The sequence below is a fragment of the Symphodus melops genome (genome assembly GCF_947650265.1).
Source record: "Symphodus melops genome assembly, chromosome: 10".
Taxonomy (NCBI): domain Eukaryota; kingdom Metazoa; phylum Chordata; class Actinopteri; order Labriformes; family Labridae; genus Symphodus; species Symphodus melops.
In genome coordinates this window covers 22,663,608-22,690,329 of record NC_136700.1, presented here as the reverse complement: position 1 = coordinate 22,690,329, position 26,722 = coordinate 22,663,608, and the positions used below count along the sequence as shown (strand labels likewise).

Here is a 26,722-nt window from a genome sequence, read left to right as displayed (position 1 = left end):
AAAGTCCATCCTCTCCGTCTTTACTGCTCCACTTTTGAGAAAAAATGTGCTCACATAGGTCGTTAAGTCATTTTCTTTTCATGACATCACAAAGGGCAGTAGCCCCTCCCCCAGGTGGGTGACACTCCCACGGCTAGGTATTTGTTTTGCTCTCTGAGCAAATCAATAGTACATGGAGCGAGAAAGCCCAAGCCAGTCGAGCCCTTCCAGGAAGGGGGCGTGGTCAGATACAGCTCATTTACATATTTAAAGCTGCAGACACAGAAACAGCCTGTTCTGAGCAGGGCTAAAATAGAGGGGTTGATCAAATACAGGATCAGAGTGGATTTAGATCCAAGGTCATTAGATTTTTACTCTGGTATCTTATTGACGTTTAATAGTCTGGTGTTGTGACATCTCTAGTGTAGGTGTGATATAAAAAAAAAAACAGTTTCTAAATATCCACATCAGCCGAAATGATTTCCTCATGGCTTCTTAATATTAGAAACAAACATGAGGTTGTTGATGTAATGATTTAATGCTTAAAGATACAGTATTCATGAATATTTGTAGGACACGAAAGTCTTTTAACAATGAGGATTTTTTTTAACCAGAATTAAAGACATGAACTTGATTATATCAGACATGATTCTTTGAATGCTTTTTTTTTTAAAGTTATCCATAATGGATGTAAGCTGTTAGTTGGCACTGCACAGACACTCGGATCTGGCTGCACTTTGCATTCTCAGTCCCTCAAAGAGCACTTTGTCAATTATGTGGTTTGAGTTAGTTTGTCTGTTCATTTCCTCTTTGTTTCATGATTTATTTTGTCCGGCCTCTGACACATGACTGCTCCAAGGCCCACGATTTTACTGTCTATTTTTCAGCAGGCCTTCCCGTCCCCTGCAGTGCTGGCCCGTCTGCAGTCATTGTAATAGCGTGCATTTTCTCTCTCACTCTGCTGCAGTCGTTTTGTAACCAACCCCAGCTGCCACTTTCCTTTCCCTCTTTTTTCTTTTTTTAATTGTTTCCATTCCTGTTGACTTTGTATATTTAGCTCACTTTTTCCACGTTTCCGTTTACCTCATGTCTTCTTGAATTCCTAGTTGGCTTCGCCTCGGCTGCATCAGCTGTTCATGTTGTTGGAACCACGTGCTGTGTGACTGCGTTTACACAACAGAACAGGAAATGTAACCAGAGCTGCTTTGTGCAACTGTCTAGTCACGCCAAGCCTTAGTTCAAACATAGATCTTTACTTGCTACTCTTTTTGGGTTAGGGTTTTGATTTTTTTTTTGCTTGTTATTATTGGTAAACGGTTGTGCATGAAAATAATCCCAACATTTGTAAAGGTTGAAATTATTTAACTATTTTTTGTCAAATAGCCATGTAGGCTGAGATGTTAAAAGAGCTTAAAAGGTCTTCTGGTATAACTGCACCTGTTTATCTATGCACGTTATATGAACTGGTTTATATTACTAACGTGTAATTTAGCAATTATTTGCCACAGACAACATCTCACGGTGACTGTAATGTCTGCAACTTAACACCTGCTGACAACTATTCCTGCTCAGAGCATATCTATTGATATTCTGATATATACCAGAAAAAGCCGTTACGCTGCAGATTTCAAAGCTATCAGACTCCTGCTAGACTACAGCTGCATCAATCTGTATAGTTTATTTGTTATTGTGTGCAGTACAAATAATGTGTTGGAAGTGGCTGGTCTGGTGAACGTAGTTTTGTGATGACTTTGAAGAGCTCAGTGTTACTGCTGTTTCTGTACAAAAACAAAGAAATAGTTTTTTTTAAAGTCTATTTCTGCAGAAATCTTTCCTGTGATGTTGTCAGACTGCCTGTCAGTGGTAAAAAAACAAACACACACACACACTTTTAGTAAATGTACTGTGGCATACAGAGCAAAGGGATAACATTTCAGACATTAAATTAAAACACAACAACATTTATCTTAAAGTTTAAAAGTTAAGAGCACCTGGCACGTCGACGTCACAGGCTGTGTGAAACATGGACATAGCCTCACCCATGAGTGACTGAAGGGGACTTTTGCAGTCCCCATATTGGAAACACTTTCTCAAACTAACTTTAGGTCAACATAGAAACAGGTGGAGAGGTGGAACTGAGGCGCGCCATAATCCTCCTGACGTTCCTATCAGACCCTAACCTCTAGACTGAAAATAGATAAGCTCTCAAAAAAAACAGACTTCATACAGTTTGGGCCAATAAAGGCACCAAAGTGATTTTCTATACCAGGATGTGTGAATGCATCATTTCTAGGTTTTGATATGGGGTGTGTTCATAACTTCTGAGGCTCAGGTGGACACTTGAGGAACTCCAATTTCTTTAAACGTTTAATTTTTCACCACCGCTGTTTGTCTCTTGGTGACAACCTGCAAATGAATACTCAGAAAATTTGACCCAGATATACATAAATGAAAGACTGCTGGTGTTTTTTTTACCTTTACCATTAGATTATGGCTCACCTATTTTAAGTCTGACGACCCACAAACCCAGCTCTCAGACCGTCCTGTCGTCCACGCCACAGGGAGCTCCTGGTAGGCCTGCTGACAGTTGATGGCGGCTGGGAAAGGGCAAAGCTTTGAGTCAATAAGGGCCTCATAAAGAGGGACAACTGTGAGAGTGTGTGACCTTTTGATGGTGCTTCAGGGCCTGCAGATACTCACACAAACAGCAGAAGATACAGAGCTCAGGCTGACTCTGAAGATTAGATTTGGATTTCACTGCTGGAATCAGATAAATTTGAGTAGAGCTGCTTTGTCTCCTACGTGGGTTGTCTGTAAATTGTTTCACCTGCTGTTTAATCATTACTTAAATACTGTCAATAATTCAATAAGTAAGGAACCGTGTCATTTGTTGGATTGCAACAAATGTTAAAATACTTAAACTCTGAACTATTGTAGGAAACCTCGTGAACCTGTTCCTCTGCTCATGCACCCTCGTAGAGCTGCTAGCATGGCGTTAGTATCAGTTGTAACTAACAGGATGCCGGCAAGCGTTCGACAGACCGTGATGTGCAGGAGGAGAAGTTCAACACAAACGTGCTTAGTTTTCACAGCAGGAAATCGAAAAGGAAAGTGAATGTGTAGTCGATATGACTTCAAAGCTGTTTCCATATATGATGGAGATATTTGAAGTGTCAGACATGTTTTCAGCTCACAGCTAAATCTATATGTTTCTATTCACAGTGCGGCATACAGACCACACTGCATTGTATCAGGCTGAACACTGAATAAACACGGAGTAGAAGAGCTTATGTTCTTTTGAATGTTTGATTTAGTTTCACAATGGAGGTGTTTATTCAGCCAGCACCACATTGTGAAATAACGCGCTAACACCACACCACACTACCTCAGCATTTCTCGTGCTCTTTGCTGAAAGCACAACCAAAGGAAACACTCGCAGATCTTTTTTCAGGACTTTGTAGCGCTGCAGGTCTAGTTAGTGGTTTTAAAGTGAGGGAGATGGAAACGTCCTTCAGTGGGCTGTTGTTGCATCAGACGATATAACAACTTAAAGCTGTGATTTCCAACAAGATGTTCTTCTGTCGAGTCAAGAGGCCACGCAAATACATATTGTAGAGAAGCTGTGCTATATAAAAAAAGATTTAATAAAAAGTATGCCTTCATAGAATAATTGTGGTACTCACTGCAAGATAATCAGAGCAGTTTGAGGCCAGATTCCTCCTTCCAACAAAAGTAAGCAAAGTCTCTATTTTTTTTTAAAGATTTGTTTAATTGGGGGGGTTTCCATGCATTTAATTGGAAGGATAGCACAGTGGATAGAGCTGGAAATTAGAGAGAGAGAGAGAGAGTGGGGAATTGAACCCAGACGTCTGAAGGACTCCAGCCTCCATTCACGGGGCGCTCACACGAACACATGCACCACCAGCGCCTCAAAAGTCCAAACAATGTTTTGATGGTTCTGAAGAGGAACCTGTCATGTTTAACTCGATCTGCTCTGAAGAACTTCATGGTCGCCCTGGTTTTAAATCATACAGATTTAGGAATCTGCTATCCCGCTTTGTTGGGGAAGCCGAGCACAGCCAGTGGAGAGACACGATGGCCTTGATGGTGGAGATATTTGGCTGTGGAAAGGAGAGTTGTTGTCATAGCTGCTGATGTGGAATAACAGTTTGAAATGATTTGACCCCAAAAATGGAACCTTTTGTTGTTTGATAACAATATTGTGACAACGTTCGTACAATGAGTTTAAAATGTAGAGCTGCTTTTAAAGACCTTCTTGAACATGTTTGTGGCCTCTGTCAGCTCTTGTGAATCAGCGGCTCTTTCAGTGGGTAAAGAAGTACCTGCCTGCCTCTCAGCAGAACTTTGCATGAAGAGAACACTGCAGGGCTGGATGTGGGAGTACGTGCGCCAATGACAGATTGCAGCTCCTTTATCTCTGCTGTAGTTTAGAGATGTGCTCATTTACTGCGTTTAATGACAGTCCTAAGCACACAGCTCAGAGGCTCCCTGTCCTCCTTCATTGAGCTGTTAACGTTGAGCAAGCTGCAGCCATATGAGGCAGACGGCTCTAATTATAAGGTGTCTGATGTCGGGGCTTCTGCCTCCCTCCTTCTCTCCGCTCTCTCGCTTCTGTTGCGTGCTTCAGCGTCTGTTTGTTTGGTAACAGAGATAACAAGAAGTCTTGATTTAGCATGAAAAATAATTTACTATGCATTCTTTGGACATTTTCAGGAATCTGAAAGTCCCCTAAAACGTCAAAAATCATTATGAGCAGACATCCATAAACAATAGGAGATATAACCAAACATGTTCAGAGTCTTTCATATAATGTTTTTTTATGCCACTTATCTTCATAAATCCTTTTTTTAAATTTTTTTATTTTTACCTTGCTAGCATCTTTCAAAGTCTTCAGCAGCTTCTTGTGTTTTTTAGTCTGCTCAGATTTCAGCAGATATTTGTAGAAGAGTGATTAGCTTAATTTAAAGAACAATCAGAAGAAGATAATGAGGCTGACTGCTGTTTTATTGGTTGGTTTTATTGCGTAGTTGAAAACAAAGATGACTTGTAAATCTGTCTTTATTTCCACATGGACCATTTCAGTAATGAAGGCATCTTTTTTTAAGTTTTTAAACCATTTTGGACATCAGTGTATCGCAGAGATAAAACTAACAGGTGAAATATTACTGAACCTGTTTTGAACTTCAGATCCTCTCGTAGGCTATCTTTTGATTAGCTGTGAAAGTAGAAACACTAATGGGACGACAACAACTTCAAGATTGGTGGACGGACTACATGTGAGTGCAGCGATTTTGGAAATTTAGGAAGACATTCAGTACACTCCAAATACCTTGTAACTTGGATTTGAAAAAGTGCTCTTGAAAGAGTATTTTCCTTTGCAGACTTAAGAAGCTAAATCAGGACAAACAGAGGCGTGAATAAAGCTCGTGAGTTCATGAAAGTAGCCTACTTGTCCTAGAAACAGTAAATAGTGTAATCAGAATGATCATTGATGAGCATGAGGATTTTTAGGTTTGAGCACAACCATTATAATTCAGTGAGCTTTTACCAGAGCGCTCTACAGATTAGCACTCTGACATCTGATAAAGACATAGAGATTTAGTCGAAGCTCTCCAAAAATCATGTATGCTGACCTTCGAGATTTTAAATCTTAGTGCCAAGCTAGTTTTTTTTTTCCGAGGTCAGAACCTACACTCACCTGCATGTGGATGTATGCAGTACAATACCTTAAAGACACAGAAACATCAAACGTGTGCTCAGAACATACAGGAGGTGGTGTTCATGTAAACAAAGGAAGAGCAGGCGTGAGGTTTGTTTATGAAGTGTTTCGGGTCATTAGACCCATCTTTACTAAAGCTCATGCCACTTCTAAAGAACATTGTGTTCTCGTCGTGAGAGGGGTGTGCGTGTGTGTGTGTGTGTGTGTGTGTGTGTGTTGTAGTTACACAAGGTATTGAGGCAGGTCTGACAGAATCAGGGGCTGAAAGGAAAACAGAGGCAGTACATGTTCTTGTAGGACAAAGAGGAATTTCTGGAACTCTTTGAGTTTTCCTAGAAAACCTGCGGAGTGAGCCTCGCTGGCCTCAATCCAAATTCCTGCGTAGAGTTTTTTTTTTTCTTTTTTTCTCTTTACTGACGTTTAACTGGCTGAGACCTCAAAGGGAACACCCCCCCCCCCTCACTCACACGCTCAGTCATCTGAACGGAGCATGTGCTTAGTGTGTAACATACTTGCTGAGCACTCACATGATCTGCAGAACACATGTGCTGATGTTACATAACAGATGTTTCTATGGGACTGTAATACGGCAAGGACATTTTGGAGGACAGATAAAGGTGCACATTTTCGTGTTGTCCCACACCTTCACTTCACCGGACATTCGTAGTGAAAGCAAGACGTCACAGGGGCGACGCAGACGCTGAAGTTGTGTCAGTTCAGTTGGTGTCACTCATCTCGTTGAGAATACGTCCATGTGTCGCAATAACAGATCATAAACTTGCAAAATAACAACCAGGCACAGCCACATCAACAAACAGTCCTGACCTTTTGTCCTCAGTCATAATGAGTGTTTTCCTGCTCAGGATGTCACTCACACACTCGTCATCAGTGTGTGCTGCTTTTTACTTTGCTCTCACATGACACCAGTTTACTCAGAAGTCTCCGGATTATGCATCCCAGACAAAGCACGCCTGCTCTTTATAACGCACAAAAACAAACGCACACACGACGCACCCCCCCCCAGTGATTTTACGTAACCTTGCGCTCCAGGAGTTTCAGCTTGACGCAATAACTGAACAACACACCAGCCGCAGTGTTGATTTTGGCTCACGCTCACTCTTGGCAGTGTGTGCAGTGTTTTTGTGTTTGTCTTCATATCTGAGGATCGTACAATCTTTTCTTGCTTCTGTCCTGCTGCACATTTGGCTGCTACATGGAAAGTTAATGACGACAGAGGGACTATTTATAACACGGTTCTTCTTGTGCTGGACAGAATGTTTTGAGCCATATCAAGGTCCAAAAGTCCACAGATTGTTTTTTTTTTCTGATGGAGCCAATAATTGGACCGTACCTTCTAGAAAACAGTTTGAGCTGTTTCGAACCGCTTCTACTTCCTCTAAGTCGTTCCAAACAAAGGCTGCGCTGTGTGCTGCTGTCCCCACCTGCCTCTTGAAATTCATCCCACTTCTGAGCAATTAGGCAACAAACCAAACTAAGGCAACTGCAGCAACCAGAGACGACAACACTCGAAGCTGCCAAAGGACACGCACGCTTAGAAAAATAAATGTTTCTCCAGGCAACAGCTTTTCTCAGAAGTACTCTGGTATTTCTTGTTATCAGTTTTTCTCTGACGCGGATTGTGCAATAATGTTTTGCAGTGTTCTCCATCATGAGTTTGTTTGAGTGTTTTGTAGTGTGCAGGTGACATATGAGTTACCCTCCCCCACCCCTGACACTTTACTCCCATCCCCCCTTCTACTCCATATTACACTGCATAAGACATCCCCATTATGTAATCCCCCCCCCCCCCCCCCCCCCCCCGAAGCCCCCTTGCCCCAACACACTCTCCCACAGATACAGTCAGAATGGCTACCGAAGGCCCTTCCCCCATCACCAGCTGCCCCAGTTCAAGAAATCCCAGTGTCGGATTGGAAAAGACTGAGCTACTTAACGAACAAACACACGAGCCCATTAGCCCGGGGTCACATGTACGCTGACTCGGTGTTGGTACGCTGCTGAAGCTGGTGATCAGATCACAGGATTTGTGACATGAAGAACAGAAATCTTGAAAAAACACTGGACTGTATGTGTCGTGCGGTTCATGCACTTCTGTGTCACCTTTTCAATAACAAATTCAAATTATTTATGTAACTTGCACAACTAGAAAACCGATGTAGCCCAATGTTTATTGATGACGTTTTAACAGTACAGAGGTGAAGGGCTTCAGTTTATTGGTGCAGTAAACCTGTGCTTTAAGTATTGCCACAGCATTTGTTGAAAGGCTAGATGCTAACAGTGAACAGGCCATTACAGAGTGCGTACACTAAGTATTCACTATTCACTAACTTCCAGGATATTATACTGTGTGTGTGTGTGTGTGTGTGTGTGTGTGTGTGTGTGTGTGTGTGTGTGTGTGTGTGTGTGTGTGTGTGTGTGTGTGTGTGTGTGTGTGTGTGTGTGTGTGTGTGTGTGTGTGTGTGTGTGTGTGTGTGTCTTCTGTAACTAATTCTGTCTCTTCTCTTCCAGGAAACACCCAACTCCGTCTTTCTGGTCATGGAGGTGAGTGTTAAAACGTGACTGGATGCTGTATGAACCTGTACTCACATTCTCCTTTACTTTACATCGAGTTATTTAGTAAAGTCAAAGTAGAAATTATTATATAACGCACAGACTAATTGCCAGACGAGAGTCCTTGAAGCTTTCTTTGCTGACTTTTGATCTGGCTCTTGGCATGCATATACCCGTTTTTATAGTTTCACTCTCTTGTTTTCTTTCACATTGTTTCTAAAAGTCTTCTCTCCTCTTGCTGACAACCTCACCTTCAACTTCGTCCACGACTTTCCACGCTCATTTCGCAACACTTTGCTGGCTGCAGGGCAGAAAACAAACCGTGACTGAGCTCGTGTTACTCAACCAAAATACACCCCTCTGTATTCTAGGAATCACATTCCCCAAAAGCCTTTGGCAAATGTTTTTGTGATCTATGTTTAGAGCTGTACAGTTGACCCTGCTGAACTGTAGTATGACATGGTTACATTAACTTATGGATGTCTCTATGACTCAGGTGAAATCCAAGAAAGGCAGTTTGTTGCCAGCTTACATAGTTTTTCATCATTCAACAGTAAAATGGTCGAAAAGCGAATACAGACTTGGTCATGCCCTTGTTGCTAAATCTGGCAACATGAATGATCATTCCTCATGTTTAGCCTCAAACGTGGTTGGAAACATCAGATCAAAGTGTTATGAAGAGATGTGTGCACAGAGCCAGGTGTAATCAGACAGAAAAGAAAGCGGTTCCCCGTGAACACTCTGGAGTCTCTGGAGGCCAAAAATACAGTCATTTCACGAAAGTCATTTATTGGTATAATGTTTCAAAGGAAAGGAGATGTTTGACTTGGAACATTTAGTGCAGCTCTCTCCCAACATGCAGTCGCAGGAAAAGTTTCGATAAGTCTCAGTCTGCCATTGTTCTCCTACAGAGCATCTGGAAACAGGTTAGCAACAGCTGTATTTGGGTCTCAAGGGAAGAAGTCACATTATGGAGTACCATCTACAATAGTTGATTTATTGACTTAACAGCAACTAAAAGAGAATTCCTAGAAGTCCTTCATTTAATGGCATAAAACTCCAGAATCTGTAGAGGCAGCACGCAGGACCAAGACGAGTGTCTTCAATCATTTCACAGTGCGGCTAATAATCATCTCTGAGATGTTGTTCCTCAACACAAACTCCAATCTTGCTCATGATGACAGTAGACCATCGATTGTAAAAAGTATCCCCCCACCCCTTTTAAATTTGCTGTCAAATTTGACAATTTCAGAGCTAATGTCATTCCCCTACACCTTTTCAGAAACGTTTGCCTATTTAACAGACTACGAAGACTATTTTTACCAGTGTTTGAAACACTGCTTGATGGTACTGAAGCTCTGTTTGGTCAGAGCAGTGGACTTGAATCAATCCTTCTCGTCTTTGTTTATCCACTCAGCAGTTCTTTGTCTTTTACCCAAGCGCAACAACTTAATCCATCTGTTCTCGTCATCCCTCCTGAGAGCTGACTGTGATCCCTGACTGAGGTTGTCAGCGCAGATAGAGATGAAGTCAATCAGAAGATTAATAAATGAGCTGCACTCAAACAGAGATTTCATTGAGCGTTTCATTGTTGCACCTGAGTGTTAATGTTGCTGATGGCATGTATTTTTCTCCCACATTCAGTACTGCAACGGAGGCGATCTGGCCGACTATCTGCAAGGTAAGCATCGCACTAATCTGTCTGCACCCCACATGCACACAGATTATTGTTCAGCATAACAAAGTAGCTAATGCTGCAGAGGAGGACTAGCCATGTGAAAGCAGCTGCTGCGAGTGGAGGTGTGGGAATGTGTGCATGCTTTTGAGCAGTTTTGATTTGTGCATAATGTCTGGTTAGTAGATTAATGTAGGCCTGTTTCTTGTGGAGATGTTGGAGAGCACATGGGTGTGTCTTTGAGGGAGTTTTTGTTTGTCTTCATGTCTTCTGTGTGGGGGTGTTTGTCACTACGGCTTAGTACAAAGAGTTCCTTCTGTAGTTCAGAGCCAGCCAGCTCCGTTTTTCAGCTGTTGTGATACTTAAACCAAAGGTCAGCGTTTCTACTCATCGGCAACAAGTTAAAGGACAATTCAGATATTTTGAAACCTGGGAAGTATCTCTCTAAATAACCAATGAAAGAATTTTAAGAAATGCTTCTGCTTTACGGCTTTAGAGCCAGCAGCCTCTTGTTGTCAGATTGTTGTTCACACCATTACAGCCATGATCCCTACAGAGATGCACCTTTTTCTCAAAGAGTGTGACGCTTTTATCAAACCAGAAACAGCCGGAGAGTGCCTTTGATTTGTTAGGTTGAGCATTGTTGTGTTTAAATTCATGTTAAAAGTTCTGATAAAAATCAGGTCGTTTGCTGGAATTCTTCCAAACTAGTGGCAGTTTGCCAATCCACCTGTTAGATAACTGCAGGTGTTTACACACCTGATCCATAAAAACACTGATTGTGTGGCTGGAACGGCTCCTCTTATCACTGTACTTTTGCATCATGTCCCTGCCCCACATGTCAACGTTTACAGTTCACAGAATAGGTCATGTTCAGACTCATCGATGTCCGGATGGTCGCTCTTCTTGAGTCACACTGTTGGTTGTGAAACACAAAGTGAAGGGTCCCTGTGTTCACAGCACACTGTACAAAAACAGCTGCTCTTATTAGTCACGTTGAACGCTGCATAGGTAAACGAACAGCTCGCTCATTACATAAGAGAATCTCATTGGTGAATGATTCCACAGCTTACACAACTATCCCATGTTAGAAGTTAGTACGCTATGGTGGGCAGAGAGCGGCTAACCCCTCAAATCCTAGATTAATGCTGATAAGCTTTCTGCTTTGATCTTTGCCTACACTGTAATCACAATCATTTGATAGAGGGACCGAGAGAGCGAGAGAGAGAGGAATCCTCTTACACTCGCATCCGATTAGACTTATTACACTACCAAAGAAGAGGACCACCGTCACCTCCATTTACACTTTTCACATGAGCATTATGTCTGTTATATGATGATTATTAGCATCAAGTGAGACTCATAAAATGATGTTTTTCTCCTTTGTAAACTTGGTCTCGGCCTCCTGTAAGTGCAGATAAAATAAGTATTAATGTGCTTCATAAGGCTGCAGGAAGCATCTATGGGAAATCAGTGAGCCAGTCTGAGGAGAGCTATACTGGATAATGATCATTATAATCAGGGCCTATACCCTGAAAGTAAACCTGGAAGCTTTTGGTCTGTCGGGCGCCTTTTATGGTCTGCTGTCCAGCAAACCAAATGGGAAAGAGCAACTCCAGAGGTCAGAAACATGGGGAAAAAGCTTTTAGAGTTCTGAGATGTTGTTACTTCAAGATCAATGGATGTGCACTGACAGAATCACGAGTTATTCAAATACATTTGATCTCTTCTTTAGCTAAGGGGACTCTGAGAGAAGACACGCTGAGGGTGTTCCTGCAGCAGATCGCTGCAGCCATGCGCATCCTCAACAGCAAAGGAATCATCCACCGAGACCTGAAACCGCAGAACATCCTGCTGTCGTACGTGGGCCGCAAGAAGTCCAACATCAGCGGCATCCGCATCAAAATAGGTGACCAAAATCCTCTCTGTTGTGTTGACACAAGTTCATGATAAAAGTCTGCTGAGTCACTTTGAGTGTCACAAGTTTTCTGATTCTTTTCTGGCAATTGAATGTGTGTTCAACCCATATTTACCCAAAAGGTCAACACACAAAATCAATGAGAAGAGGAGGATTGTTTTAGTTATACATTTTGATTATAACGGTTGAAATGTCAACCTCGCTAAAATGTTAATATTGTATTAGTGCAGTTTGTGTTTGTCGATCTTTTGAGTGCAAGTTGTTCTGTTCACTGTGTTTGTCTGTAAGCATCTTCTCGAGGCACAGAGGTTGAAGTCAGGTGTGAAACCTACCGCATGTTTGACCAACTGTTTCCTGTTTGTCCTACAGCTGACTTTGGTTTTGCGCGTTACCTCCAGAGCAACATGATGGCAGCGACTCTGTGCGGCTCGCCCATGTACATGGTCAGTGTGTCTGTGTGTGATAGCAGCTGATCCTAGTCATTTTTAAAATGAGCTGTCAGCTGTCTCAGCAGTGTTGTTTCATAACTCGGGATCTTTGCTCTTGATCTTTCACCTCCACAGGCCCCGGAGGTCATCATGTCCCAGAACTACGATGCCAAGGCCGACCTGTGGAGCATAGGCACCGTCATATATCAGTGTCTGGTTGGAAAGCCACCGTTCCAGGTTAACTTTGTGCACCATGTATAAATGAAAAGTATTTGTTATTATAAACTGTGAGTCAGGACATCTGATTTGTTATTTCACATTTTCAGGCGAATAGTCCCCAGGACCTGAGGATGTTCTACGAGAAGAACAGGAACCTACAACCTATGTAATCCTGTTTACTATCTTACTGTCCCTGATAAAAGTTGACAAATAAAATGATGAGGCTATGACTTAAACCTTTTTTTGGGGGTTACATAGAGCCAAGTGCAAGCAAAAAAGAATTATTGCAATGTGTATAAAAATGTGAAGTTTATTATTTTATGTAATACTTGTTTTGGTGCATTTTGTCACATCTATTATGGATTAAAACGAACAAACACATTGGCAAAGAAATGGAAATAAGAAATTGTCATTACCATTTATTATGTCTTATACTTGAACTGTTAGAGGTTTCCTTTTACATATTGCAAAATTAGTTTTCTCTTTAATTTACTGATTTATTCTTTTGAATTGCACTGCAAAAGCTCCATTGGTTAATTACCAAAGACCTGCAGAAGTAATGACAGTTAAATCTGTCTCAGCTGTTCACTTGGATGCCATTCATGCAACCTCAGAGAGCAGCTAGCCTGTCTGTTGACTTCTTTCTATTTACATCTTGGTGCTGAAATTCCCTGTGCATTCCTCCCATCATCTGACATGCTTCAGAATTCATGTCATTAAGTCTGACGTACATCCAAACCGAGACTTTATTAGATCACGCAAAGTCGCACGTAGCAGACTCAAAGGAAACAATGTTGTTAATGTTCCCATGCTTTGGTTGCACAGCATCCCACGGGAGACGTCTCCACCACTGAGTGACCTTCTGCTCGGGCTGCTGCAGAGAAATCAGAAAGACCGGATGGACTTTGGTGTGTGGTGACATTGAAACATCAAATCTCACAGTATTTCTCAGACTGTTTTATTTTTATGTTAAAATCTGCTCCGGCCTTTTCTTCTGCAGATGCATTTTTCTGCCATCCTTTCCTGGAGCCGACGTCCACCATTAAAAAATGTAAGTTCACATTCCATACTGAACAAGATGACTGGATTGGAAACATGATTAATTTTGCATTTATTGCTCTCAGCGTGTCCGGTGCCGGTCCCCAGTGCCTCCAACGCAGTGACGGACAGTTCCTGTGGCAGCTCCCCGTGCATCCGCTACAACTCCCCTCCTGTGAGTTTGATTTGCTTTATTTATCCTCATTCAGAGGGGTTTACACAAAGGCATTAAAACATTAACTATGCCTCCCTGTTGTGCTCATATTTGATATGCATACATCTTCAAGCACAAACACCAGGTTTCAAAACGACGTTTGAGCACACATTCTCTGAAAATGGGAATGGGCAAAAGACGGAGAGTATTGACTTTTCTCAATACTGTGGGGTTTTTTAGGCTCCAGACACAAAATAGGGTTAGAAAAACATGGTGAAGTGGATTTTGCATAATATGCAACCTTTGAATAAGATTTTGAGATGTAAGGTTATACCATTATATTCTTTTACTCGTGAGAAGTCTTAATTTACAGATGCCACTTTGACAGAGACGTGACTGAATATTTGATTTAATCTGAACTGTGCATTTCATGTTATATGATTCTTTGTTCTTCTGTTTGTGGGTTTGCTTGTTCAGGTGACATTTAGGGCAGCTCATTACATACACATTCACAAACTGTGAGCAGAAGAAACAGAGAGGGAGACGGAGATTAGACAATGCAAGTTTTAGGAAATTTGACATTTTAAGATGAAAAACACAGGGAATGGTTGGCGTGAGCAGATAACTATTATGAAAATAGATGCAAAAAACTTTAAAGCTGTTGAGTCCCACATAATAATCCAAAAGGCACTGTCTGTGCACGGTGCAAACACAGTGTTCGTTTGTATTTGTTTGGGTCTTTAAAATTCTTTAATTGAATTTTAAAAAGTGTGTAGCGACCTTGAAACAGTGCTTGAGTGACCAATCAGGGCGGAGTAAAAAGACAATGTTTTTATGTTCATTTTATTACTATTCGTTTTTTCTTCTTTTCAATTACAATCCACTGCAGCTATTTTAAACTCTTCATCTGCACTGCTGGTTATAACAATGTATTTCAAGGTGGCAGATCTAATCTCCCTGCAGCAGTGGGAATGGAGGGTGAGACTATTTCCCAGGATGTCAGAGTTCTCTACAACAATGTGATTACATTACTCTGACAGTACAGTCAGCTCTGCCCTGCCTGGAAGCTTTAATTGCATCATTCAGGAGCCACACAACAATTGAATCCTGTTTTTCTCCTCTCCTCCATGACTCCCTCTGTGTCTCCCTCACTCTCTCTTCAAATGTTCAGTCTCTTCCGGACATGCAGGCACTCGCAGAGGATGGTCTGTCCTCCCCGCCGCTCGGCCCGCCCAACTTCCTGCAGCTATCTAAAGAGTCAGCAGGAAGCAACAGCAGCAAGAACTCGTCCTGCGACACTGACGACTTCGTCCTGGTGCCGAACATCTCCACTGACAGCTGTAAGTGTCAACACAAATACAACAACTGTGTTTATCCCAGGTCATCAACTCAGGTGTTAAAAATCTGATTTATAAATAGATATCAATGAAATCCCCATTTCAATTTATTAAAATCCTTCTCTTAATGCTGTTATATTAAATAACAAACTGTAACTCCTGGGTACTTTGTTTAGTTCCTTCATCTCTTTAAAGTTAACCAATTTATGAACATCTCCAGCCTAGCTGTTAGCCTAGCATCATTAAGGAGTGTTAATGAATGTCTTGTGGAAGAGGAGCAGATTATATACGATTATTCTCCATGCAGCTACTTTTTATTTAAGATTTGAGATTTTTTTTTAAATCTTGTTTATTATCTTGTTAGGTCAACAAAAGAAATAAACGTACTATACTATACAAAAATAACAGAAACATCCTGAGGTCAAAAAGGTCCAGGAGCACTTGAAGTCTTAAAGATAAAACACTGAGTTGAAGATAACCAAGACCTGACACAAATATGTTCACTGCACATTTGATATTTTGAAATAACGTGACCTGTGTGTACTCAGAGGTAAACACGTGGACGATTGGATGTCTGTTCTTTTCCAGACCACAGATGTCTTCAGATTGCAATAATTTATAGACACACACTCTCTCTCTCACACACACACACACACACACACACACACACACACACACACACTCTGAGCACATGTCACCAACCTGTCCACAGACGGTGCGTTAGACAGCTGCTCACCATTTCACATTGTAATTGTAGACATCAGTCCACAAACAGGAGACAGTCACACTTAGCCCATTGACTGGTAAAGTGAACCCTCATGCTGAGCAGCTGCTTGCTGCACACACACACACACACACACACACGCACACACACCTGCTCCACCTGCTCGTTCTCCACTCAAACTCTGAACTAAAAGATGAGCATTGAAAGTGTAAGTGAGTTTCTTGCTGCTGATTTAAACATCTGTAAAGCCTGCTGCATCCTCATCATGATTCTCTCTCCCCCCTCAGATGATCAGCCAATGGGAGTGGCTCGTCGGCCGTCCAGTGAGTTCCTCATGTGTGCAGGGTGAGTACGATGCTACAGACCAGAGACTTTCTAATATCTTTGGGTTAAAGGCAATGACGGTGTGAATACAGAAACACTTTACAACCGTTCTGTCGCTCTGAAATGATCATGACAAACACAATAGTGATAAGAATGAAAAATACATTTAATTAATGTGTTTCTCAAGCTTATTTCCAGAAGCTGCAGGGCTCTAATAAAACTAAATAGATAAATAAAGGAGAAGAGTCAGATGAGCACATAGCTGCGAAGTTCACAGGCTGTAAATAATTCAGTGATGAAGGTAAGAGCCAGGTCAGAGTGAGCTTTAAGAGTCATGAGTAAAAGTTTAAAATAAATGATTTTCCACACACAATGAAGCAGCGCGATAGTGGGAGCGTTATGGTTTTGTCTTTGCTCTTTGAAAGTTTTTAAAATTATAGCAGACACTGAACCTGCAGATCTGCTTCAAACATCTTATTACTGGTTTTAAAATCTGTTTTATTTGAAACCATCCAAACAGCAGGGTCGTCTCACATACAGAAACAGAATAATGTTTATTGTCTATTAGTGCAGTAAAGAAGTGAAATCAATGACGTATGTATATATGTTAATCTAAATGAACCGGTGTGAATAGCTGATGTGTTTCTGTAAACTTTAAAGGATCAGATGTGGATGTGTTCACTTTGCCTGGATTTGTTGTTGTTACAGTCTGAATGTACTCTAGTGTGCTCCAGTCTCCATGCCCCATTAGGAACTCACGTTTAAACTTTAATCAAACACGCTGCGACCCAGAGAGAAAAACTAAACCTGCACAGGTACAACCATTCACCGCGCACCGTCGCGCTGATACAGACAGGCACAATAAACAAAGAAGAAGTGACAGTTTACTTCAAAGAGTTTGCTGGTTTCCTTGGAAACAGGGAAACAGCTAGCATGGCTTTGTATAATGGTAACACAGCCTGTATAATCACACACATTATATCTCTTTATATTACGTATCATTGGACTCTAAACAGTAAAGTTTATTTTTTAGGTATTTTTATTGTTTGCTCATCTGTAAAATAACATATGGCATTAAAAGGATTTCAAAAAGTAACCTGGGTGTCACAAACTCATCAGCTAGGTTCATGGAGAATGAACTGGATGTTTTCAAGAGTCAGAGCAGAAAATAGATCGACTTTGCACTTATAGTGTGACACAATGACCGCCTGGAGTTCACACGTTTGTGTCTGTAAGGTCATACCATCTATTCTGTGTGTGTGTGTGTGTGTGTGTTCATGTCACCGAGGCTTCCTACGTTTGTGGCTCTCTGACCGCCAGATGAAGAAAACACCCTCCTCTCATCCTGACACCACATATCACGCACACTCGCTGTCCGTTTGTCACGCCTGAATCCTCTCGCCCACCTCTAAATCTGCCTGATTAGCGAGTTGTGATTCAGACTCTGAGCCAAACAACAAGGTGGTGCTGTGCTAAAAACAGCTCCTGACCCAGCGAGGGCTGTGGGATAAGAATAGACTCCTTACACACACTGGATCTGGCCTTCAATAACAAACCTCGAATGTGATCACGTTCTCAGCTGTGTGTTGAGAGACGCATACATCCTCACATGTTCTCCGACAGATCTGAATACTTTCTGTGCAGGCCAATCCAGAAACAACATTTTCCCACTCATCACACTGAATACACAGTATCCTTCTGTGCCCTATTTATAGTTTTTTAATCAAGGGTGGTTTCTTGATTACATTTTCTCTGATTCATGTTTTGAAGGTTGATTGAATTTTTTTGCCAAACTATGCTCCCTTCACACAAAACCCTCCCAGCCAAATACTGTCCCTGTCTGACGGGAGAGGAGATGATGTTCAAAGGACGCCAGCAGACGGAGCGACATGATGACTACTTCTATCCATTCTACTTGTAGTTTGATCATTGTATTCCCCCCCTGGAAATCCGATTGGCCATCCCCACTTCCCAGAAGATTGAGCTTCTGCTTAGTCGAAACTGAAATTTTCATGAAACGTGCCATGTGTGAAAGGGCCTCAACTGACAAAATGATAAACCTAAATCTAAAGCCCTCAGTATTGAATTGAGGTAGATGCATGTTTAAAAAACCTCAGGACTTGAACATTAGTCATTACAGCAGCTGCAGGAAGTGGTAATTTTCTGCTGAATACAGTTTCAGAACCATACCAACGATCCCTGAAGCTTCATATAGACTCTGACTGAAGTGTAGTATAAAACTGCAGTGTAAAAACTGGCAGTCATCCTGCAGCTGCCTGTCATGCTTTGTTCTTCCACCCTCTTCCTTTGTCGATAACCTGCAGCCAGACACCGCTTTACACCGCTTCCACCCTCCTGTTTCAACGTTCGCACAGCCTCGAGCAAAACAGTTCCCCTTTTCCGTGACACTCACTGTGTTTGGTCTTTGTTGCTGTTCTGTCTCATACTCATCTAACCGTTGAGGCTGCAGGCTTTACTCCCTCCCTCTTCTCTCCTTCATAGCACTAAGTCTTTTACTGCGAAACATACATTAGCTCACAATCAACACAAGAGGAACCACTTTTTACTTCATTACAGGAGGCATCCCTTGCAGCTTAGTAGCACCAGTAACACTCGCAGAGAGCTCCTAAATCAGAGCCTTGTTTATGGTCTGTGCTCTGTGTGTCCTAGATTGATGGCAGTCGAGGAATGAGATGCGTAGATATATAGAGGACGAGGGATAAAGAAGAAATCCACATTTAACAACAAGGAAGAGAGATGTTGTGCAGGGGGAGATGAATTAGGAGAAACCAGAAGTGACAAATGATAAAAAATGAAAGAGGCCGACATGGTTTGATACCATCCCCCTCTCTCCTACGCGTCTCGGTAAAATCCAGGTCAATGTAGCGGCAGCACTCTTTTATAAAGCAGCCATTCCCTGACCTACACATTCCCTCTTTGTAAACTAACAGATAACAGCGCTGCACAACATATTAAGCCTCGCCTGAGGATCAATAAAGCTTTTAGCAACCTGGAAGATAATAGGAAGCCTCCATCATGTGTTTCTGTATCAAGTTTCCTCCTGATCTGTGTGGAGAAGGAAAAAGCACGAGGTTTTAAACTCCAACTCAAACAAAGAGACTTCTGTCTGTGTCTTTGTCTGTACTAGTCTGTGCCTCACGTGTCCTCCACTTTCTCCCCTGTAGACCCTTTCAGGCTACACATCATTATGTAAGAGTGGTTTCCAACTGGTGCCTCTCTCTTTAACGGCCATATCCCTGACTCCTCCTCTTTACATGTAAGCAGAAGCCTTCTGTAGATGACTCGGTCATGACTCCTGCGTTTGAGAACATTTTGTCTCCTCTGGAATAACAAAAGAATGCAAATGAGCGGTGTCTCTTTGCACTTCCCCTCCTGTGTCTGCTGAACACAGAAAGGACCTGCCTCACACGTGCCGTGGACTGGCCCTGCCTCTAGCCCCGCCCACAGCAAATAAGCTGTGAGCTGATTGGTGCTGCTTCTGTGTTTACATGGGAAGCCTGGCCCTCTTTTTTTTCCACACACTCGGCTCCTATGAGCAGCAAAGCTCAACTTCAGTTTCTCATCCAACCTTCACAGCGAAGTAAACAAAAAGCTGGAGGCTGGAGGAACAAACAGTCGTCTTACTTTGTGTTAAATTTATTACTCATGCCTTTTTGAGATTATTATGGGTTTTGACAGCCCTGAAGATGTCCTGCACATATGGAAACAGCAGCATCAGCTTCGAGCAGAGTTGCTTACCACCCTTACCTCGTTCTTTCCGCCCAGGCAGCCGCAGCCGACTTCAGGACAGACTCCCATGGTGTCCCCACGGGCCGAGACCACCCCCATCCCTGTTCCCACGCAGATCCGCAACTACCAACGCATCAAGCAGAACCTCTCCAGCAGCCCGACCCCCGCGCTGTACACCTCCCCCAGGTTAGTGCTGCTTGTGCTGGGACTGACTGCAGTATTAAATGATTTAGATACAGAAACACCAGGAATCTCAATCGTCTTATTTATGTTTAAGTCATTGTTTTGAAGGGATTGTTTTAAAGCTGAGTTTCATAACACAGGCTGTTGCTTCATCAGCAGTAAAGTTGCTGTACAGTTACATCAGCCTGAGTTTGGGATCTCCTGTCCTGAGTCAGGGAGTGTTTGTTGGCAGCTTTATGTGAAGACAAAGCAGACGTCAGGGTCGAGGAAGAAAGAGGGGTGTTTCATAGGGAGATCAGCTCTGTTGTTCCTATTTTCTGTCTGTTGTCTAAAAAAGGGAGGACTACCGCAGACTTTGCTGTGTTGCAATTGTGGTTATAATTTCAGTTTGACAATGTGCTGTATGGGCTGGTGTCCTGGCTTTGTCATTCCCTATTAAACTCTGATCCTCTGGGCACCTCTCGGAGTCTTTGTCCAGCTGTCCCACTTTCAGTTGTCCCGTCTTATCGGTCTGTTCAGGGTGGATTATAGCTCTGACGCTGTCCCTTTGACCTAACAGAAGCCTGCCCTCTTAAAAGAAGATCTTCGTCATGACATGAGGTCCTGCAAGTTCTTTGCAACTCTAACTTTCTGAGTTTGATGATCAATCTGCAAAGAAGATGCTCCAACACATGCTTTCTCTTTACCTTAAAACTGTGTCAGGACCTGTAGCAGCCAAAGAAGTATGACCGGCACAACTGGCCGAGGGGGGGGGGGGTTGATCCAGTTATGTAACAGAACCAGTTTAATACTGAATGAACTACAAAAACAAAGAAAGCGTTAGCTCGAAGCTTTCTTTACTTTATTCTTAAATGAAATCCTTCAAATGTTGAATTCAAACCACAAGATAGAGAGCAGACAGACAGAGGGCATCTTTGTTCACATTTTCAGGGACTAGTATGTTGAGACTGTGAAAATAAAGCAGAAGAAGATTTCTGCTGCATACAACTACACTTGTGTATGTACAGGACAATATCGTAAAGACATAACAGTTTGGCCGCAGTGGCATTTAATTCTGCGTCAATGTTCGAGGCCACTGTGGACAAAGAGGCACGTCTTCTCCTTTTTCTGATGACTTGTGTTCGCTGTGCAGAGTGTTCCTGAAAACTCTTTTCCTGGCTACAGCAGAAGTCAAGTCAGCGTGTTGTCTTGCAGAGGAAAACACAGACTAAGCTCTTCCCGGCTTTACCAGCAACGAAAAGATCTGAGCAGGAATACTAAATAATCAACCTGATAATCTGGTTTGCATGTGTTGGTAATATAAAGACATCATTGTTTGTTTGTTTCATAACCCTTTGAAAACTCCATGCAGTGTGTTAAATCCATTCAGGTCACTTCAGTGCTTGAAAAGGGCAGATTATTTTTTTGTCATAGCTCTGAAGAATTAGTCAAGAACTTCTTTGTAAACAACTTTTAGTTGATTTTGGCGCCCCCAGTGGACAAAGCAGTACATTTGTTTGTATTTGCTGATCTTGTTCTGTACATGTGTGAGTGGTTTTTTCATCCTGCTTTCTTTTAAGAATTCACTAAGTGTGAAAATCTGCTGTGGAAATAAATGAGGAAGACTGTTATGTGCAAGGTGCTTTCAGTCATCTCGTCTTAAAATAATGATAGAAAATCTGGTCGCTGATGATGGCGTCCTTTGCTTTTGTAGGTCATGAAGAGGCATCTGAATTCATTTAGGTCTGTTTCATAACTAGTTGAAAATTGCTCACAGAGGCTTTAATAGTTGTGTGATTTTTGTTTGTTTTGTTTTGTTTACCAGGTCAGGAACAGTGAGGCGCTCCAACACCAGTCCTATGGGGTTCCCTAAAGTGGGCTCGGGGTCTCCCAGCTCAGCTGACGTCCCTCAGACGGTCAGCAGGCGACTCTCCACCGGAAGCTCCCGTCCCTACTCGCCTTCACCTCTGGGTCAGAACATCTCCAGAGCTGCCTCAGCTTTCTGAAAACAGCGCCCAAAGATGAATTTAAATTTCAGGCAATTCTTTGATTGAATTTAAATAGTTTTGTTGTTCGTGTTTACAGTTGGGACTATCCCTGAGCAGCTGGGTCACTGCTGCTGCCACCTGCAGAACCACGAGCCTCGCAGCCGCAGCTCTTCAGGAGGTCAGTCTTTTCATAGATCCGGGTTAACCTACATCTACCTTTGCCAACATGTTCACTTAACATGCAATGTATTCTCTTGGTATTATAACAATTAGCTGCAGCTCTTTGTTTTGATCTCTTCTGTGTGTCATGACTTTATTATTGAAGGAGCGCATGAGTCAACGTGAGTCACGATCCCTTTCGACAGTCTGACGCAGTCGTTACATGAGCTCTGCAGACGTCTAACAACTTCTTTTCTGTTTGCGTCGAGAGGTTTGCTGTCATGGTGACCGTGTTTTACAAGAGGAAAGCGACCATACACACGGTCTGAAATGACGCCTCAGACAGACAGTGAACAGCACTTTACAGTCCCCAAACTGGAAAGACACAAACAGGCAGATTATATGACTAACGCTGTGTGAGTGTCTGTGAAAAGTCTCAGCAACTGTTGTGAACGTGTCACAAATAGCAACACTCCATGCTGCTACAGAGCAGGAGGCTGAGAGACAAATGTGTCATGTGTGATGTTCTCTGACATGCCAGAGCAATTAGAAAGTTCATGATCAGTTGCCTTCAATACCACGTGAATTGCGGATTATAATTGTAAATACGTTTGGCCCCTAAAAGGGAAATCCTTGTCTTGATAAACCTTTTTTCCAGTTGAGTTCTTTTGCTGTGTAATCATGTGGGGCCACTGGACTCACTCAATCAGTGGAAAGACTTTTTACACAAGCACTTCTAAAAAGTTTCAGGTTAGCCTGCCCCTAGATTATTCCTGAGTTGTTCCTTCACACACGTACCCCACACTGTCAGACGAGGTTTTTATCCTTATACATGGGCTTTGTGTTATTGAACTTCTTCACAGTGCCAACCAAAAGGAGGAAAAAAAATACTGGCAGGATGAAACTGCTTCCTTACATGCTGATAGCGATCGTAGCATACTAAGCGGTGGTTTCAGGATAAACAGCCCCTTCCACTCACCCAGTGGGAATTTACCTGAATATCACTGACTGTGTTCACACATCAGCTCACAATACATTCATACAGAAATTCGACTAGAAAGAAAAAGTCTGGAGAGTTTCTGGACATTTTCGGGAGTTAAGTGCATGTGTGGAAGTCCAATAAAGGTGCTATAACAGGATCAGATTTCCTCATGCAAACATTAGGAAAAGATTCCCCAGAGAGAGAACGATAATGAGAACTGTTTTTAACCACAGACAGTGCTTACATCACCCTCTTCATAAAACAACAGAGTTTACTGGTCTACCACTGCCGTGATCATTGAGTTTGTTTGTGGTATTGTGTTACTTCAGTTTTTTTAGTGGTTAGTAGGACTCGCACAAAGAAATCATGTAACACACCATAAAACAGACAAACCAAGTTAACAAGGCAGCAACAGGACAGCGACCCCTCTGACTGTTATCTCAACAGAGTCTGATGCCTGTAAAAAGAGACTTATCTTTTTCCCAGTTTACAATAATAAACAAATACAATATACATGTATGTAGGGATCCTCTTTGTCATGTCATAAACTCAAAATAACAATCTTAAGTCTTTCAGTGACAAAAACAAGAACTGTTATTAATATGAATCCATTCTTCTATATTTTCTTAGGCTCCCCTGTCCCGTCCTCTCAGCTCCTGGGTGCTCGGCTACAAAGCGCCCCCACCCTGACCGAAGTCTACCAGACCCGGCAGAAGCTCCACAAGCAGTTATCAGACCCTGTTCAGCCCTCCTCCTCCTCCTCCTCCTCCTGCAGTCACTCCCCTCAGCTCGGCAGGCCGGCCAACCTGGGCTCTTCCCCCACCAAGCTCCTGGGGACATCCCCGCGCACGTCCGACTGGCTGCAGAAGTCCCCACTGCCGACCATCATCGGCTCCCCTACTAAAGTGAGTGGAGGGATTATGAACATGTCAGCATGACCAAATCCACTCACATCAGCAGTTGTTAAACTTGACTGTCTTTTTCCCATTCAGACCATTTCTGCCCCATTCAAGATCCCCAAAACTCAGGCGTCTTGTAACTTGATGGCACTAGCTGACAGCCCCGTGCCCACCAAGACATTGGCAGACGCCCGTGAAATCTGCACCCACCACTGCAGCCCGTACCTGAGTGGACGCCCAGCCGCCCCCGAGGGCAGCAGGACATTTGGCAGGTGGGTGTCCTGTCTTTTTCCTCCTCCAACCTAAACTCAAGTCTCTATATACTCTAGATGCAAAAGTCATTTTTATGTCTCTTACAGACAGAAAGAAAACAAAGTTGCACACATGCTGGTGTATGTTTGCAGCTAATACAAAGTTATTTTGCTGTTTTTGGTAATTACCGTAAGTAAAATAAATGATGAGATATTGTGTCAAGGACCGGTGCAACCAGTTGATTTCAGGGGGATGTTTGTGCATCCTGCAGGTGTTTTCTGTCTTTATAAAGTGTTTGTATCACAAAAACAAAGTCCACCTTTAATCAATATTATAATGCTGTACAATGAAAGGGAAACAATGAGGATAGATCACTGTACTAGTCTGTTTCTAGAGGGCAATTCAAATGTTGAAAGAATTACATAATAAATGTTCTGCCCCTCTGTCCCCTCACTTTGTGATGTCACTTTTTCTGATGTTTGACTTTGTGTCGACGTTATCTGTTGTCCCTCTGCAGGTCAGTTAGTACAGGTCGTCTGTCTGAGCAGCCAATCAGAATCACGCTTGGTGGACAGGCCTATCAGGGCAGCAATGACAGCTTGAACACGGAGCGGCCCATGGACACAGGTACATCTATACTGTTGGACAGAGTTTGCAAAAGAATGCATTTGTTTTAGTCGAGCAGTATTCCGTCCTGTAAAAACACGAGATCAGGGGAACAAATTGCTACCTCATGAAGAAATGAAATGAAAGTGTCCTCTCCTCACAGCCCCTGCAGGTCCCAGCGGGCTGGTTCAGGGTGGGTCAGCCAGTCCTCGTACTGTCCTTTTCACTGTGGGTTCACCGCCAAACAGCAGCACTCCTCCCACCTGCAGCCACCTGGGCACGCGACCACGCACCACCTCAGGTAAGGATCCTGCACCTGAGTGAAGCTTGATTCTAGTGGATGTTTACAGCATGTTGGGTCTTATTGACTGAAGTAAGGGTCGAAAGCTTTGGAATAGCTCCAGTAGATTCTTCAGCTGGCAGCCGTGAGGCCTGCTGTAAAGACTTGAAGTCAGTTTGTTTTCACTGCTCAAAAAGCATCCTGGACTTAAACTCTTTGGATTTAGACAGACAAAAATAACCCTAACAATCTCTTCTACATGCTCGAGTGGCCTTCATATACAGACTCAGCATCAAGCCTTTATCAGGAAGTCATATCTGAGGATTTCTTGTATTATTGTGTTTATATGAATGTGATTCAAATAAAACATTTGAAGAACTAAAGTCACACAACAATAGAAAGAATTGGCTGAAAGAGCACAGCTCAAAGATTCCTGCTTTTGTGGGTGAAGTCTGGTGGCTTTGAGGCGAGTGATGTGAAGGCAATTTGTGGTTTCAAGAAAATCCTCTTAGTCCTTGAAAACTGGTTTATGTCTGTAGTGATACTTTCTGTCATATTTTCAGAGACTTTGAACAATAATCTGTATCTGTCTTTATCGGCGTACCTGAAATTTGTCTCATTTAAAGCATTAGGTTGCAGCAGTAACTGCTTCACAGCTACAAACTAAGCAGCAATTAATGCAATTCTATAACATTGCACTTTTCTGGTCATTTAAACCCCAAATTATGTTAAAACAAGTTTCAGTATTCTTTAACACAGAAGCAGGAAGGCTGTGAGGTAATCAGAGATATTGCTCACTTGTCTCATGATCCTCTCCCCTCCCCGTCCTCCTCTCAGTGGGCTCCAACAGCTCAGGCGGCTCCCTGTGCTCCACCAGCGGTCGGGTCTATGTGGGATCTCCTCCAGGCATGGCCATGGGCACCTCTCCTCCTGGAGGTTTTGGTGGAGGACAGCTTGTCACCGGGGCAGAGGGAGCGCCCAGCAGCCTGCGATACGTCCCCTACGGAACCTCCCCTCCCAGCTTGGAGGGATTCATCACATTCGAAGCCCCTGAGCTGCCGGAGGAGACTCTCATGGAGGTGAGCCGTGTTTGATGCCTGTATCTTATCTTTACAGGAAAAAAATGCGTGGAGCTTTACTCTTCAGTTTTAACATTTAATTCTTGTTATTTTGTAGCGTGAGCACACAGACACCTTGATGCACCTGCGGATGATGCTCTCATTCACTGACTGCGTCCTGGAAATGGCGGCAATTAGGGCTGGAGGGACAGAGCTTGGCGTGTCAGCCGCCTCCATCTACCCTCCCCAGGACAGTGTGGTCGTGGACCAGATCAGCCAGCTCAGCAAAGAGTGGGGGTAAGTAATGACTTCATGGAAATGTCTTCAGAGGTTAAAAACATGACAGACCTAAACCCTAATGAACCCAGGAAACATATTAGGTCCAGGGATACAATTCAGTGAAAATCAAATACAATATACCTGTTACCATGGCAACAAAACTGGAAGTCCTAGACACCCAGTATTAGATGATTGCATGTTTA

General features: G+C 42.8%; 1 protein-coding gene across 1 annotated transcript in view; it reads left to right on the top strand.

The window, feature by feature from the left end:
• ulk2 (unc-51 like autophagy activating kinase 2) overlaps positions 1-26,722 on the top strand; it is a 40,510-nt gene that overhangs the window by 9,588 nt on the left and 4,200 nt on the right. The window contains exons 4-23 of the mRNA XM_079353735.1: positions 8,246-8,278; positions 9,932-9,968; positions 11,698-11,871; positions 12,250-12,323; positions 12,444-12,545; positions 12,635-12,693; positions 13,353-13,435; positions 13,528-13,578; positions 13,652-13,740; positions 14,891-15,059; positions 16,068-16,125; positions 19,891-20,040; positions 21,842-21,987; positions 22,102-22,182; positions 23,776-24,050; positions 24,138-24,316; positions 24,814-24,923; positions 25,066-25,203; positions 26,020-26,261; positions 26,359-26,537. Of these exons, the coding sequence (XP_079209861.1) occupies positions 8,246-8,278; positions 9,932-9,968; positions 11,698-11,871; positions 12,250-12,323; positions 12,444-12,545; positions 12,635-12,693; positions 13,353-13,435; positions 13,528-13,578; positions 13,652-13,740; positions 14,891-15,059; positions 16,068-16,125; positions 19,891-20,040; positions 21,842-21,987; positions 22,102-22,182; positions 23,776-24,050; positions 24,138-24,316; positions 24,814-24,923; positions 25,066-25,203; positions 26,020-26,261; positions 26,359-26,537 (2,429 nt within the window). The remainder of the gene's footprint in view (positions 1-8,245; positions 8,279-9,931; positions 9,969-11,697; positions 11,872-12,249; positions 12,324-12,443; positions 12,546-12,634; positions 12,694-13,352; positions 13,436-13,527; positions 13,579-13,651; positions 13,741-14,890; positions 15,060-16,067; positions 16,126-19,890; positions 20,041-21,841; positions 21,988-22,101; positions 22,183-23,775; positions 24,051-24,137; positions 24,317-24,813; positions 24,924-25,065; positions 25,204-26,019; positions 26,262-26,358; positions 26,538-26,722) is intronic.